Source organism: Euleptes europaea, chromosome 18 (assembly GCF_029931775.1).
Source record: "Euleptes europaea isolate rEulEur1 chromosome 18, rEulEur1.hap1, whole genome shotgun sequence".
In the NCBI taxonomy this organism is placed as follows: domain Eukaryota; kingdom Metazoa; phylum Chordata; class Lepidosauria; order Squamata; family Sphaerodactylidae; genus Euleptes; species Euleptes europaea.
In genome coordinates, this window is record NC_079329.1 from 25,145,115 (window position 1) to 25,158,332 (window position 13,218).

A 13,218-nucleotide genomic window follows, 5' to 3' on the forward strand; every position below is an offset into this window, starting at 1 on the left:
GGGGATCCATCCCCATGAAGGATAACCTAACTGCCCAGCATTCCCTTAACTGTCTGGGATTTGGAAGCCATGTGTGCCTCTCATTCCATTTCAGTCCCAGGTGCAGAAAGAACAGAAGGAAGTAACAAAGCTCCAAAATGCAGACGGGGACACAGCCAGGCTCCTGGAGCAGCTGAAGGAAAAGAATAATCAGTTACATGCCACCTTGCTTAGACAGGTAAATACCCCTTACTGTGGGTTGGATCCAGTAGTGTGCAAGGGGAGAGGAAAATGTACCCTGCACAGTTGCACTTGCACAGTTGCACTTGCACAGACAAAAAAGGGCTGCAGCAACACAAAGGAGCTTGATTATAATTTTTAAATAAAATAACAGTGTGTGTGTACGCAGCAACAAAAAGGTACATGATTTTATTTGCATGATTTTATTTAACTTGCTTTCAAAATTGTCTCAGAAGGAATACCTTATGCTGTGTCAAGCGCCTGCGGAAACCATGGTAGAGAAACAGTAACTCTCGCTTACCACAAGCTGACTGCAAGGTGTAATTTTAGTGTTTCCACAAGGGCTGTTGCACATGTGGAAATCCTCTGTGGGCTTCAATCCTACTCTTGCACACTGGGTTCTGGGGGATCCTGGGGAGTTTGGGGAGAAGGGCCTCATCTCATTGGCAGAGCATTGTGTATTAGCATGTGTAATGGTGCAATTTCAAACCCCGGCGCCTCCAGCACAAGAATCTGAGGGAGCAGGGCTAGGGAAGACCTTTCTGCCTGAGAATTTGGAGAGTTGCTAAGTGTTAGCATAGGTGTACTGAATGGACCAATGCATGGCTAGGCATGGCAGTTTCATAGGCTTAAGATGTTAGTGTGTGAACAGACTGCTGGACAGACTGCTGGACTTGATGGGCCTTGGTCTGATCCAGCATGGCTTTTCTTATGTTCTTATGTTGAGGTTCCTCAGTAAGACCTCTAATGACAGACAAGCTTCCCCTGCAGCTTGTTATGTGTGTTGTTTGTACATGTGTATATATTTACTCACCACTTCTCTCCCCATAGTGGCTTGTGACATTGTTCCCTCTCCGTGCTGTCTAGTCGCAGCTGATTTATGACAACCCAGTACATAGGAGGTTGGAAATAGTAAGAACAGAGGTTGGAAATAATAAGAGCAACCTCCAGTTGTTCACTTCTGTGGCTTTCCCTGCTTTGGTCTGTTCCCCCGCCCCCCAGTCAGCAATAATTCTGGAAAAATATCACTCAAAGTGGACATTCAAACATGGGCCTTGCACACAGGCATGCTGCGTTGTTTCACTTCTCAGTGTGGGGGCAGCAGTGTGCCATATCTAATGAAGCTGTTCATAGGCGTGTGCTAATCCAGATGTCTGTATTATTTCTCATCCTTTTATGGGAATTGTATTTGCAGAGCCATTCCGTCTGGCAGCTTTTTTTTGTTAAGCTGCTGTGCTTCACTGTAGAGCAGTGAAGACTTCCACAAGCCCCCAATTAATTCACTCCACACCTCGTTTGATCTGGTCTCGCATAACTTTTGTTCCTCTTATCTCTTGGCATTTTTTTGACCTTGGGAGAGGGGCTGTGTTCTTGCAGTAGATTCCTTGCATGGTATGCAGAGGGCCTCAGATGCAGTTCTTGGCAATTCCAGTGCACGGGTCACAGGTACTGGGAAAGGCTTTCCTCTGAGGAGCTTCAAGGGGCATAGAGGGTTCTCCTGTCCTCCCTTACATTTAACCTTACAGCAACCCTGTGAGGTAGGCCCAAAATAAAGTGACTGGCCCAAAATCTCCCAGTGAGCTTCATGGCTCAGTGGGGGATTTGAACCTTGTCTAGTACTTAGGGTTGCCAACTTCCAGGTGGTGGCTGGGGATCTCTTGTTATTACAACTGATCTCCAGGTGAGAGAGATCAGTTCACCTGGAGAAAATGGCCACTTTGAAAGGTGGACTCTATGGTATTAAACCCCTTTGATGTCCCTCCTCTCTCCAAACCCCACCTTACTCAGGCTCCACCCCCGAAATCTCCAGGTATTTTCCAGCCCGGAGCCGGCAACCCTACCAGTACGTTACCCACAGAACATCAAGATTTTTAGTCTGTACAAGAAAATATAAACATGTTTTTATAGCTAACGCTTGTCTTATAGGTTGCTCATTACAACAAGCAGTTATCTTGTGTATTCACAATGTTCCAATGTTCAGCTCTGCCTCTTTGGCAGGCTGATAGGCCCAGATTGCAGCACCCAGGATCAAAAAGGTTGGGGGCCCTGATATAGAAAGTACCTCAATCAGCATAGTTTTAATACTGTTCTGTGACTGTGGGCAAAAGCTTTGATACCTTTTCGGTATTTGGTTACAACTGTAAGCTTTTTTCCCCTTTTCTCAGAAAAATTATGGCAATTTGAAAAAGGAACTGGAGGAGAAGGCACTCTTGCTTCAGACCCTGCAGAAGGAAAAGGATGAAATGGACATAGAGTCTCAGGTGCGCAAGTGCCAACAAGAGTGGACGGAGGAGGGCCGTGTGCATGTTCTCCCCTCCCACTTAGGGCAGAAATGCTCCCAGTGCTGTGAAAATAGAACATCATTTTGAAAGAGTTATGGAAACCGTTACTGCAATAAATGGGAATATTGACCAACTCTGGTCTGCTGACCAAAATCCCTTCAGTCAGTGGAGATTTACAGCCATATCCAAGCCCCTGTATTCATCTGTTTCCCCCACTCATTACAACAAGGTATTTGCTTTAAAAAAAAAAGTAGATAGGGGGCTGAGAGGGGGAAAGTTCACTTTCTGCAGCGAATAAAGAGTTTGCCATTATTTTCTCGGCTTATTTGGAGGTGTGAGCAGCTGCATGGATTCCTGCTGATTGCAATTATGAAAACGCTAGGCTTTTCCCGACCTCCCCTTCCTTTCTCTGCAGAGATTAAAGCGGGAAAATGAGGATCTGATGGCACACCTCCCTGAAGTCCTAGATAATGTACCTGCTGGAGCCTTCACTCAGTCATCAAGAAATGCTGCTCTTGTGTTCGGGAACCCGTATTCTAGTGAGTATACAAGAACCTTCTAACAGGAGGCTTCCAGAGGTGAAAGTGTATAAACATCATTTCCTCACTTAAAACATTTATTCAATCCTCTTGACCCAGAGAAGTTGGATCTGCAGCAGTTCAGGGTTTTTCTGCAGTGGCTCCATCCTTATTGGAATGGGCTGTCCCGGTGGAATGAGGGCTTTTTGTAGCAATGTTGCTTTTTAGAAAAAGGTGTGCAGCAGAGCTCTTTAAAAGAGCTTTTTTCAGAGTAGCTGCAATCTTTTAAACTCTGCTGTGATGCTCTGATTTTAATCTGCACATCCAATCAAAAGCCAGGCTGTTAAAGAGCCCTACCTGGCCCCACCCACCTTCTGAAAACACTTGGTGGGCACCAGGAAAGGTGTCAGCGGGCACCATGTTGGGGACCCCTGCTTTAGATGATCATTCCTTAGCCACTGCAACGCATTACTCATCTGTTCACGTCAGCAATGCAATACAAGTCAGTTTTGGACACGCCAGAACTAGCTTTATGGATCATTGGCTCATGGACAGCATACAAATGTGTTTGACTGTCTTCACCACGTACCAGTTGAAGCCTGCACATGTTTGTTTGCATGGGAAAGTTGTAGCATAATTACCTGGTAGTTGTACAGGTGGCTATGACATACATGGCCAGCACCAACCCATGGAAAATCAGGCAGCTGTCCAAGGCCTATGGATGCTGGAAGGCCTTGGTTTTTAGTGGAGTCTTGTGACACCTTAAATAAATTGATTATGGCATAAGCTTTGTCAGATGCCATTTGTTTGGTGCATTCAGTGGGCTGAGAGATTTATACCCACAGCTACAAGCAATAGAAAGGAGGGTGGGAGGGAGAAGATGCGAATTACAAAAGGAAGTCAAAATGCCTGGTTTCTCATGATACTCCAGGGAGGCACTATTTTTTAAGTCAAGCTAACCATCCCCAATAGGGTTGCCAACTCCAGTCTGGGAAATTCCTGGAGATTTGGGGGTGGAGCCTGGGGGCAGTTTGATTTAGAGAGGGGAGGGACCTCAACAAGGTCCTTAGAGGCTGTCATCCAGAGCTGCCATTCGTCCAGGGAACTGCTCTTTGTCGTCTGGAGATCAGTTGACATTCCAGGAGATCCCCAGGCCCCATTTGGAGGCTTGCAACCCTAACCCAGTCCCTGTTGAGTTCAGCACCACTGGTATCAAATCTGCATGTGATTTCTGACTGGGAAGCTTCTTGTGGGAGATTTGAAACATTTCTGCTGAAACGCAGGCATGGATAGTTATTTATTTCATTTATACATCATCTTTGACCCCAATGGGGACCCAAGGCAGCATACATCATTCTCATCTCCTCCATTTTATCCTCACAACATAGCCACAACAACCCACTGAGAGGTAGGTTAGGCTGAGAGGGTGTGGCTGGCCCAAGGTCACCCAGCAAGCTTCCATGGCAGAGTGGGGATTTGATTCTGGGTTCCCCAGATCCAAGTCTGCCCCTCTAACCACGACACAACACTGTACACTTTGGAGATCGCTTTCTTTCATTTGAAGTGCCAAGGCCTTCTGGGAGAGGGTGAACCTATTGAGGGGGGGAAGGGTTGAATTTGTGGGAAAGAGCCAGCAGCAATACCCTGTGGTCACTTCCATGTTCTTGTAGGTACAGGAATATTGCTGGTCAGTTTTTCATTAAACATGGTTCCAGCCTGTGATTCCCAATCGAAGCGTGTATGGAGTGTTTTAAAAAGCATTGCCAAAATATGTAAAGGTCCAGATAGTAAATCATAAATAAATTTTATTTGCGGCTAATATGCCAGCTAAAACAGAAAAAACAGAAAGTGACCATACAGAGTAGATGTTTACAACCAAGGCCAACAAAATTAGGAATCACCCAATTTTACACTTCCACAGATTAGGGAACATTGAGGCGACGTAGCTTCGGTCCAAATAGCATGTAAAGATTAGGGGCCACTGTGGTGTTGTGGTTTGTGGGAGGGATCTGGAAGGCCCAGGTTCAAATCCCAAATCTGCCCTGAAAGCATGCTGGCCAATACTGAGCCAGTCCCTCTCCCTCCCACCAGGATTTGCTTGTTTAAACATTTATGCCCCACTTTTCTTCTCAATAGGGACCCAAAGTGGCTTACAATATCATCCCGCCCTCTATCATTTTATCCTCACAACAACCCGGTGAGAGGGTTTGGCAGTGTGTGTGTGTGTGTGACCGGCCCAGTGTCACCCACCATGCTTCCAGAGCAGAGTTAGGATTTGAACCTGGGCCTCCCAGATCCTAATCTGACACTAACCACTATACTATACTGCCTGTTGAACTAGGATCCGGCCTTTCCCTCTTTTATTTAGACCGTTCTCCCCTGTTTTCCCTGGATGCCCTTGGATTGCTGCCTTGCTGGAGCCCTGCACAAAAGGGTATTTCTCAGCACTTGCTGGATATGCTGGGGATTGAACCTGGGACCTTCTGCATACAAAGCATATTCTCTGTCTTTGAGCCACAGCCCCATCCTTGAGCTGAGACTAGGGGTGACAGCCTCCAATTGGGACCTGGGGATCCTCCAGAACTACATCTCATTTCCAGACTACAGAGATCAGTTCCCTTGGAGAAAATGGATGCTTTGGAGAGTGGACTGTATGGCCTTGTACCCCACTGAGGTCCCTGTCCTCCCCAGGCTCCATCCCCAAATCTCCAGGAGTTTCCCAACCATGATCTGGCAGCCTTACACCCTCATCCCCCGTCAGCAGCTACAGTGGACCTGGCAACCATAGCTGAGACCAACTCAGCCAGTGACAACCAGAGGCCCTTAATCTGTGTTAGTCCTTCTATGATGAGCCAGTCACAGCCATAGACGGTTTCACCACCACAGAATCCCATGGTTCCCTATACAGAACTCCAGTTAAGGACTGGTTTGTGTCATGTTCTTGCCATGGTTAAGATGCACTCTTTGTTTTGCAGGCACCCCAGAGCACCCTGATCCAGACTTGGTAAGTTAGGGTTGTGTGGACTTTTGGGAATTTGATAGTTGGATTCCACAAAGGTGAAGTATTTCCTATTTGATTGTGGGGGGGGGGGGGGAGAATTTCTTGGTGCTAATAAGAAAGCTAGAGTTTTTATTTTCTCCATCCAGCATGGTGTGGTTTTGATACCTTCACAAACCTACACAAGTATTGTCTGAATATAGCAAGTGGTCTGTACAATGTGGTTGGAGTCAGGTCAGGTTCAATTGCTAACGCACACACTATGGAGTACACAGTTTGGGCCTGGAGCCCTCACATGAACACAAATGAAGCTGCCTTCTACCGACTCAGACCTTTGGTCCTCCACAGTCAGTATTGTCTACTCAGACCGGCAGCGGCTCTCCAGGGTCTCAGGCAGAGGTCTTTCACATCACCTACTTGCCCAGTCTCTTTAACTGGAGATGCCTGGGATTGAAGCTGGGACCTACATGCCAAGCAGAGGCTCTGTCACTGAGCCACAGTCTGTTCCCCTGTGTTGCAGTCAGATGTGAGTTGGCGGTTCTCAGTTTGTATTGGGACTACAGCTAATGTGGAAAAGGAGCTTCAGCCCTCCCCCCAGACTCTAAGCCTGCTGGGTGACCTTGGGCTAGTCACAGTTCTCTCAGAACTCTTTCAGCCCCACCTACCTCACAAGGTGCCTGTTGGGCGGGGGGAGGAAGGGAAGGCTCTTGTAAGCCGCTTTGAGACTCCTTACTGTAGAGAAAAGTGGGGTATGAAAACCAACTCTTTTACTTCTTCTCCTGGGAAAGGCCTCTGCCTGAGACCCTGGAGAGCTGCTGCCAGTCTGAGTAGGTATTACTTACCTTGATGGACCAATGATCTGGTTCAGTATAAGGCAGCTTCTTGTGTAATGTGTGAATCGGTCTTCGTGAGACTCAGGGGATGCTGTGGAAATGCAAGGATGGGATGTGTTTCCTGCATTGTGCAGGGGGTTGGACTTGATGACCCTGGTGGTCCCTTCCAACTCTATGATTCTATGATGTGTTAGAGCAGAAGGCAGGACCCAACACTTGAGTTTTTAAAAATAGAGATCTTCAGATTCTCCATGTATTTACCAATGTGAAATTAATGCTTTGTTTGCTCTATATTCTCAAAATATATTCATTATCTTTTCTATGGTGTTGCTCCCTTCAACAGAAAAAGAAAGGTTTGGGTGATTTAAAAAAAGGATGGTGAATTAATGCCTGAAACTTTAGATTGGAGGAAGAGATGTGGTGCGGTGGTTAGTGGGTGAGACTGTGACCTGGGAGAGCTGAGTTCAAATCCCCACTCTGACAAAAAAAAAAGCCCAGTGACTTTTGGTCAGGCTCTCAGCCTAACCTACCTCACAGGGTGCTTGTGAGTATAAAAATGGGGGGAGGAACCCAATATGCTGCCTCCTGAGCGTCTTGGTTTTTGTAATGCTCATTTTAAAAAAAATCAACCAGATTTTGAAAACTCGATTGCACAGAGCTGCTTCAAAACAAAGTGGAGGCAAATAGTTCTGTTTATGGGCACTGTGGTCCTTAGCCTCTGTCCCTTGGCCCTTACTGTCTTGTGCCTTCCCTATATATTCTCTAAGCCCAGGCCGATCCATCACTTGCCTAAATGTGTAAATGCCACCAAAATTAACCTCATATTTCCCGCAGCATAGATGGATAACATTTTACAGTGCTGAAAATTGGGGGTTTTCTTTTTGCATTCCCCCATTCTCTCTGTAGGACTCCATGAAAAAATGTCCGATGTGCTATGAAGTCTTCCCTCCTGACCTTGAAGAGCGGTATTCAGTCCACGTGCGAAGCCACTGTCTTGAATGCCCGTATTGCGAGGAGACTTTTGATGTATCTAACAAGCAAGTGTACGACGACCACGTCTTCTGCCACGGCTTAGACTAAGCTGCAGCCTGCCAGTGGAATGATCCACGAGGGATAGTGCCCTTGTTCTGTTTCTTTGTATGATTGGGTGGAACGATTTCTGTTGGGTGTGCCGCTGTTTAAACGTGCTGTGCCGAGGGGACATGTGAAACCTGCTTATTGGCAGAGCAGCACTGATACTTTCCTTCCTTCCATTTTGCGACACATGAATTAAATGAGCACAGAGCTTTTGCTATCTAAAAGGATAGGTTGACTTAAGTACATCCTTCTACAGCATGAATAGCACTGTATGTTATTTTCAAAGGGAGGAGCTGTTTTCTTCTGCTGTGCCTTTCACTGGGGATGGTGATTTGCTCCCTCGCTGTTTCTAAATGGCAGAAATCTCTCTAGTGTAAGAGAGTGCTCGTAATATGGCTCTTGTCTAGCTACGGAAACTATAGAAACTCTTCTTGCTTCCTCGCCCCTTAGTGTAACCTGGATACAATCATGAAATGGTGCAACCTCACCAACCTCCATCTTCATGTAGGTTGTATGACAGAGGCAGATCTGTAGTGTGTGTAAAGGTGGGCCTTTCGGTGTTGTGAAGAGGCTAGAGTGTTGGACCAGGGTCTGGGAGGCCCAGGTTCAAATCCCTGCTTTGCCATGTGAGCTCGCTGGGTGACCTTGGGTGAGCCACTCTCCCTCAGCCTACCCTACCTGACAGGGTTATTGTTGTGAGGATAAAATAGAGGTGTGGGAAATGATACTGCAAGCCACTTTGGGGTCCCCCTTAGGGAGAAAAGTGGGGTGGAAAATAGTAGTGGGGTTGCCAGTAGCTGAGAGGAAGAAAAAAAGGGGGCACCAATTTTGTCTTCACAGTTCTAAGTTAAGGTCATCCCCCATGATTTCACAGGCATGATGATTTAACTCGAAACTGACTAAATATGTGTCCCATGAAATCATGGAATCCCGCATGATTTCACATTCTGGATTTAGCGATGTCCTCCTGCCAGTTTGTATGTCAACCACAGTTTTCCAGGCGGAAGATTCTTTTCTATACAGCTCATGGAAAGTGAGGCACTCAAGATCCCTTTCTTAGAAATGGCCTCTTTATTGTACCTCTTGCCACTAAATGCTGATAGGTGACTCAGGAATTAAAGCAATGACATCCTGAACTAATCTTTCAACAGAAATCTGTGTGCCTGCATTGCCGCTTTGGACTTTCTAGGCTTGGTCCAAATGTCTCTGAATTTTTTTTTAAGAATCCACATTCAGGGCATGTATACTTAGAAAACTGAACTGAACAAGTGCCTAGAATTCTTGCACTGCTTACTATGAAAATATGTTTTAAAAACATTTTGATGCTAACAGCACATTCTCTATGCAAGACCAAAAGCTGCAACCACAGTTAACTTCCCTGTAGGTGTTATATTTGTGCATTACCGTCCCAACGAATGCCTCTAGAGGAATCTTGATTGTAGGATCCTGTTTTCAAGTATGTTTGATATTGCTTTTAAGAAGTGGAGCCTGTAAAATGTGCTCTTCAAGGTCTAAAGTTGGGTTGGTTGGCCTCTACAGTTAAATAAATGGACTTCCTGTTGTCCTTATTTTAAGCTGTGACTGAGGATTTTTTGTTGTTGTGCGCTGTCTCTTTTGTTGGAATGTTTTATTTATTGTATTGAAAACTTTAATGCCCGTTCCGCCCCCTAAACAGCATCAAGGCCAGTTCAACAAAGGAATCCTGAAGTAAAACCAAGCACCAATCATATACTGGTGTCTTCAACATGGTGCCCACTGATTCCATTCTTGGCACCTACCAAGTGTTTTTAGAAAATGGGTAGGGCCAGATGGGGTTTTTATCCAGCACGGCTTCTGATTCGCTATGCAGAGAAAAAAGCATTGCTTCAACAGCAGCTGCCACCACAGCACAAAGAACTTCACTGCATGGCTGAAGATAAGCTGTGTGTGCACAAGAAAATATTTAAAACAATATGCTCAATTAAGAAGGCATCCTGATAAACCAAACGTAGCTATAATCTCTCTGACATGCTGTGCTTAGCTCTGCCTCTTGTGGCAGCCATTTTAAAGAAATTGATAGTAGATATCACTAGAGCAATATTCTAAGGCAAAAGCCAGCGGGGGGAGGGAGAAATGGTAGGTACTAGAGAAAGGAACCAAAAAAAAAAAAAAAAAAAATCAACCCCAGCAGGGGCTATGACAGCAAAACAGGAAATTGCTTCTATGTGCGAGCAGCCTAAGCCCATGGAAATCAATGGGAGTTGACTGAAACAACCCTGCATAGGCTTGCACAACCTATGCCCAGCTGGGTAGAAAAACACAAACATGGTCCAAAGGCCTAGAAAGCAAAGGTATGCCTTTCCCAAAGAATCTGTTAAGATGTAGCTCACTGCATCATGTGATTAATTAACAAGCTCCTAATACAAACTAGCTTAATACAAGGTAGTAGGGCCTGATGTTTCTGAAAAACAGGTCTGCTCTAAGTCTCCCTCAAGACAGGCCATCCCACACCATTTGTCTCCACCCACCCAAAGATCTTCCTACCTGCTTGGCCCAAGCTCTTCCCACTAAAGCCTTACCTGTCAGTCAGGATAGCTCAATGAAGCCTACCTCTGAATATCACACACTGGGGCAAGCAACAGGAGAATGGCTGGTCATTTTTATTTACTTATTTTAAATACTGATGCTCTGCTTTTCTCCTCAATGGTCACCCAAAGCGGCTGATGCCATTGCTTTTCCCCTCCTCCATTTTATCCTCATGTTAACCTTGTGATGTAGGATAGGCTGCGAGGGTGTGAGTAACCCAAAGGCACCCAGCAAGCCTAAATGGTGGAGGGGGCATTCCAGCCTGGGTCTCCCAGATTCTTGGCTGACACGCCAACCACTACATCATGTTGGAATTGATGAAGACAACAAATATGCCCAAGGTCATAAAGTGCCAACGGTGAAGTCTGAGATACCAATGTGACCCTTCCTCCCAAATCTATTTTCTTTTTAATCAGTGCTCGCCCATAATCATTACACCAAGATTTTTGGCTGCAAAACTATCAGGGTCATTCCTTCAGCAGCATTCAGCACAATGAACTCTTACACAGCTTATAAAACCCATCTCGAAAGCATTGCTATCCACATAGCATAGGCATGCTTTGCTTAGTGAACTGTGGCAGTCTAGATGTAATTGACAATATGAAGATATGGGAAGATCACTGTGAACTGCTATTTGCAGTCTCTGTGAATGGGCCTTTATGATTTCGCCAAAATACAGAGTGTGAAAAAAAGAACCTTCATGTTCTCTAATGCTTGTGCATCTTTCCTGGATGGGGAGTTCACCTGCAGAGAGGAGGTCTGCAATGAATGCTTGAAAGATTATGTATGGAAAAAAAGTTTTGAACTGGGAGACAGGCAGAAGCTGACTGAGGAAAATATGAATTGGCTGAATCAACCTTCACTATTGCTCTGCTTATGTATTTGTAAATAAAACAGACACTATGGGTTGGAGCCAGCAAGATGTTTTTTTTCACCTAGTTCCCCCCCTTACTACAGTCTCACCTAGTTCCCCCCATTACTACATTTTCTGTACCCTCTGTTTTTTGTCCATGCAGGCCCCATGATCCTCCGCAGAGACTTTTTGGTTGTCCAGTGGGATCCCTCCTCCCGTTTACACCAGGGGAAAAGGTGCCTAGATCCAGCCCCGTACATCTGTAGAGCTCTTTGCTCCAAATGAAAAAAAAAATGGCCCTAGCGCTTCTCACTGTAACAGGAATGAGGGAGTGCATAACAATAATGAGAGGTACCACAGGATATTAATTAATCAATAGCTGTTATTATTCCCCAGTTGGACTTTGAATGATATGAAGGAATAAACAGGCCCTTCCAGTTATCCTGATGGAACTATCAATAATAGAGACAGAGAAAGAATTAATCAGACTTTTATAATGAAAGAGATTACTCTGGTCAAGAGTCCAGGGATGATTGTTCCGGGTCTGATACTTCAGTTTCGGAGACCTCAGCTTGGCTTTGTATCCCTGCAAGGAGTATCATTTTGAAAAAAGAAACTCCAGACAACGGACAGTCCTGTATAGCTGTGTCCAAAAAGCACCTGAGGCAATCACATACATCTCACATCACACAACGGCAACTGCTTATAAACCAGATAATGTCCAGAAGGCCTTATGCAAATCAAACAGCCAAAGAATCATGGCCAGACCAGGGGGTCACTGACAGGCAAGAATTCTGCAAGATGAAAATTCAACTACTAGGCCTTTTAGTTGATTACATACCCCGGGCTTTGCGATACTGCTTGACCATTTCGGCGAACTTAGTCATGGCCTCTGGGATACCTTCCCCGCTCACAGCGCAGCAGCCCTGCACGTGCCACTGAAATCCTTGCAGCTTCCTCAAACCCATCTCTTCCGCCACCTGCATGGGGGGCCAGGCTCCGGGCAAGTCTTGCTTGTTGGCCAGCAGCAACAAGGGTGCTCCACGCAGCAGCTCGGCATGCAGGAGGTCCTCCAGCTCAGACCGGGCCTCTGCAAAGCGACTGCTATCCACGCTGTCCACCACAAACACCAGCCCGTCTGTGTTGGGGTGGTAGTGCCTCCAAAGGATCCTGATCCGCCCTTGACCACCGACGTCCCACATGGTGAAAGTGACGTTGTTGATAGGCTGGATCGTCTCGACGTTGAAACCCACAGTGGGGATAGTGATTATCGTTTCGTTCAGTTTCAGCCGATAGAGGAGAGTTGTTTTGCCGGCGGCATCCAAGCCCAACAGGAGGATACGAGCCTGCATCCCATAGAAACCCCGCAAGGCATCTTGGATCCTGCTGAATAACAGCCCCATGGCACTCTCTCTTCTGCTGTGCTCTGCTGTGCAGCATGTACAAGAATTGCTTTCATTCTTATAGACACCAGGCTGTCTTTTTATTGGCTCACCTCTAGAGGGTGTGGTGTGGGAATTCCCTTATCGTGCTGGAAGCAGGCTTGCTGGAAGTTTTGCCGACTAGCTTCCTGATGCAGGAGGTTTTGACGTCACGTAGATACAAGGAAGTATTTGACTGGAGTATTTGACTGGAAGTATTTGACTGTGTGCTGTTTTTTTCATTTTGTTTTGTCTGCACACCATGCTTCCTGCTTAACTGGAATGTTCTGCTCTTCCAAACACTGCCGTTTTTGTGAGCCAAAATATGTGTATTTTTCAGTTTTAACTCATTTCAGATATTTCCCTGTAAATGCTGACTGTGCTCAGAAAATGAGGCTTGAACTGGAAAAGAGCATAGGGGGTGAACCCTAGTTTATAGCCATAATCTGAAG

At 45.9% G+C, this 13,218-nt stretch overlaps 2 protein-coding genes across 2 annotated transcripts in view; one reads left to right on the top strand and one right to left on the bottom strand.

Moving 5' to 3' along the window:
- Positions 1-7,930, top strand: part of CALCOCO2 (calcium binding and coiled-coil domain 2) — a 30,376-nt gene extending 22,446 nt beyond the window's left edge. Inside the window, exons 9-12 of the mRNA XM_056864626.1 lie at positions 2,385-2,480; positions 2,917-3,040; positions 5,995-6,023; positions 7,757-7,930. Of these exons, the coding sequence (XP_056720604.1) occupies positions 2,385-2,480; positions 2,917-3,040; positions 5,995-6,023; positions 7,757-7,930 (423 nt within the window). The remainder of the gene's footprint in view (positions 1-2,384; positions 2,481-2,916; positions 3,041-5,994; positions 6,024-7,756) is intronic.
- A 4,248-nt stretch (positions 7,931-12,178) lies between these two features.
- Positions 12,179-12,748, bottom strand: LOC130490154 (uncharacterized). Its single transcript, XM_056863968.1, has one exon. It carries the CDS (start codon positions 12,746-12,748, stop codon positions 12,179-12,181), a length of 570 nt encoding a protein of 189 aa, XP_056719946.1.
- Between the last annotated feature and the right edge of the window lie 470 nt (positions 12,749-13,218).